The following is a 2,337-nucleotide window of genomic DNA, read 5'->3' as shown; positions in this document are numbered from 1 at the left end:
TCTCGACTTTTGCCCCCTCTTGGTTCTGAATGAATGGGATATTATTATGCATCCTTCTCTGCACCGTAGTTCTGTGGAAGAACTTAGTGTTGCGCTCCCCTTCCTTTAGCCACCTGACCCTTGACTTTTGCCTCCAATAAATTTCCTCCTGCTTTCTCCTTTCTTCAAGCTGATTGTGAATGTGCCATTCCTGATCCAGGGTTGCCTCCGTGTGCCCTTCATTAATTATTTTTTGTTGGAGATCCCCCAGTTCCTGACTTAGCTACTGTTGCGCCTTAAATATATTTCCAAAGGTCTCCCTATTCCATCTTTTTAGGTGACTTTTAAGAAAACGCAACTTCTGTTGAAGCTGATACATTTTTGATCCCTCTGGGGGGATGAAAGAGGCCCAGATGGTTCTGATGAAGTCCTTGAATGCGGGGTGTGTAAGCCAAAACCCCTCAAAACGGAAGGGTCTTTTGGTCCGATCCCCTGGTCTCTGCCATTGCAGGGCGATCGGCCAGTGATCCGAACCAGTATGAGCCAGTATTGCCGCTGACAGATCACCTCCAAGATGCACCGCGTTATCTGAGATCAGAAAGCGATCCAGTTTAGAGGCAATCTGATACTTGCCAATTCTGCGATTACTCCAGGTGAAGGTGCCATTACAGAACGACATATCTATGAGAGAGGCATTTTGGATGAATTCCTTGAAGCGATCAACTTCTGGTTCCAATCTCGTTCTCCCTCCTATCTTATCCTCTATTTTTGTTATCATGTTGAAGTCCCCTGCCACAATCCAGAGTGGATGTCGCCTATTTATGCTCAGCGCTTCTATGGTGTCAAGGAGCGCGATTTTACTTCCTGTATCTTGCGGAAAATAGACGTTGGATAGGTTACCATGAACGTTGGTACCCAGAATATGAAAGGCCGCCTGTATGAGGTGGTGGGATGCGTGAAAATCTGTGAGAATTACAGCTTGGGTGTTCCATGCTATAGCAAGCCCCCCCGAGGCTCCCGAGGCATCTACAGCAACAGATCGGCACCCTGGCCAAGCTTTTGAGAGTATGCGACCCAGCGTAGCACTATTGCATTTAGTTTCCTGGAGGAAACACATCTGCGGTTTTTCCATCTTGATCATGTTTTTTAACATCCTGAGTTTTCCAGGGCTATTGAGCCCTCTTAAGTTCCAGGATACAAGCTTCATGGTTCAACTAGTTTGGGAGGGACTGTAGTACTTCGTCAACTTCGCATATCTGCCTGAGTCCACCAGGATTTTCCCAATCTCTATTGTTCTCTGGAGATCTGTTTTCCTCCCTCTTTTTTTGGTATCCTTTGGACGCAGGCTGCCGTCCCAAGTACTTCCTGGTTGTATACCTAGATGGTGTTGGTGGTAGGCTCTGGAGATGACCACTTCCAACTTTTCTAGTTCGGTCTCAGAGATGGATTCATATGCTTTTTTGTTGCATGCTAGTTCTAATTCTAGAATGTCCAGACCGTGGAGATCTATGCTTTCTGGCTCTTCCTCCATTTTCTGCACTTGACTGCTTTCCTCGTGATTAGTCTCTAAGTCCCGTGGGAGGTCTGCCTTGCCATCCACCTCCATTTCCTTTGGATTTTCCGCTGTGTCTTTCGGATTCCTGCTAAGGATGGATGGGATGATGATGGGAGGCTGAGATTTGGGTGGGGGGTCAGATGGAGGGGGATGGGTGGAGGAGGAAGGGCGTGCATGGATATTCTCAGAGTCTAGGGGCTGGTCATCTGAGTAGTCACCTAGAATGTCGAAGCTGTTCTTAGATGCAGGGTTTTGGGGTTTGTTGGGCTGGGGTTTGGACCCATTCTGAGGCTTTTTATGCGAGCGCTTCCGACTTGGGACATTGATGAAACCATCTTGAGATGGGGATTCAGAAGGATCAGAGGAGTTTGCTTTGGCATTAAGAGGGCAATCCCTGAAGAGATGCCCCAGCGCATGGCACCTTCTGCACCTAAAGGGCACATGCTCATAATCAAGAGGCTGGATCCATTCCTCGTCGCGGTGGGCAAGTGTTACTGACTCTGGTAAAGCTTCATTCAGACGAATAAAGACACATATTCTAGCATAGGAGATATACTTACGGGATTTGGTTTCTTCTGCCGCTCTGATGTATTCTCCCACTCCGTTTCCTATGCCCTTTAGACAGTCCTCTTCCCAGTATTCATCGGGCAGTGAGTACAGTCTAATCCACACTGGTGCCCAAGTGAGATCTTCCTTGTCAGGATTGAATCTTGGTATCCAATCCCTCAGATATAGACCTGCCGAGTTGAAGAAATAAGGCCCTCCTCCTAGGATCCTGTATTTGTCCTCTAGGCAGAAAAAGA

The 2,337-nt window shown here is 47.5% G+C and overlaps 1 protein-coding gene across 1 annotated transcript; it reads right to left on the bottom strand.

The window, feature by feature from the left end:
- Nucleotides 1-262: 262 nt before the first annotated feature.
- LOC149247511 (uncharacterized) lies at nucleotides 263-1,111 on the bottom strand. The gene has a single exon (XM_089444413.1). The coding sequence runs from the start codon at nucleotides 1,109-1,111 to the stop codon at nucleotides 263-265; it is 849 nt and encodes a 282-aa protein (XP_089300539.1).
- Between the last annotated feature and the right edge of the window lie 1,226 nt (nucleotides 1,112-2,337).

The sequence above is a fragment of the Pinus tabuliformis genome, chromosome 7 (genome assembly GCF_031772625.1).
Source record: "Pinus tabuliformis cultivar Carrire ecotype Pingquan chromosome 7, CPIR1, whole genome shotgun sequence".
In the NCBI taxonomy this organism is placed as follows: Eukaryota; Viridiplantae; Streptophyta; class Pinopsida; order Pinales; family Pinaceae; genus Pinus; species Pinus tabuliformis.
Note: the sequence above shows the minus strand (reverse complement) of the source record. Positions and strands in the feature narration are given on the sequence as shown.

Bases quoted from the DNA above. Each gene is read 5' to 3' on its own strand.
- LOC149247511 (XM_089444413.1), bottom strand. From the start codon at position 1,111: ATGGAAAAACCGCAGATGTGTTTCCTCCAGGAAACTAAATGCAATAGT.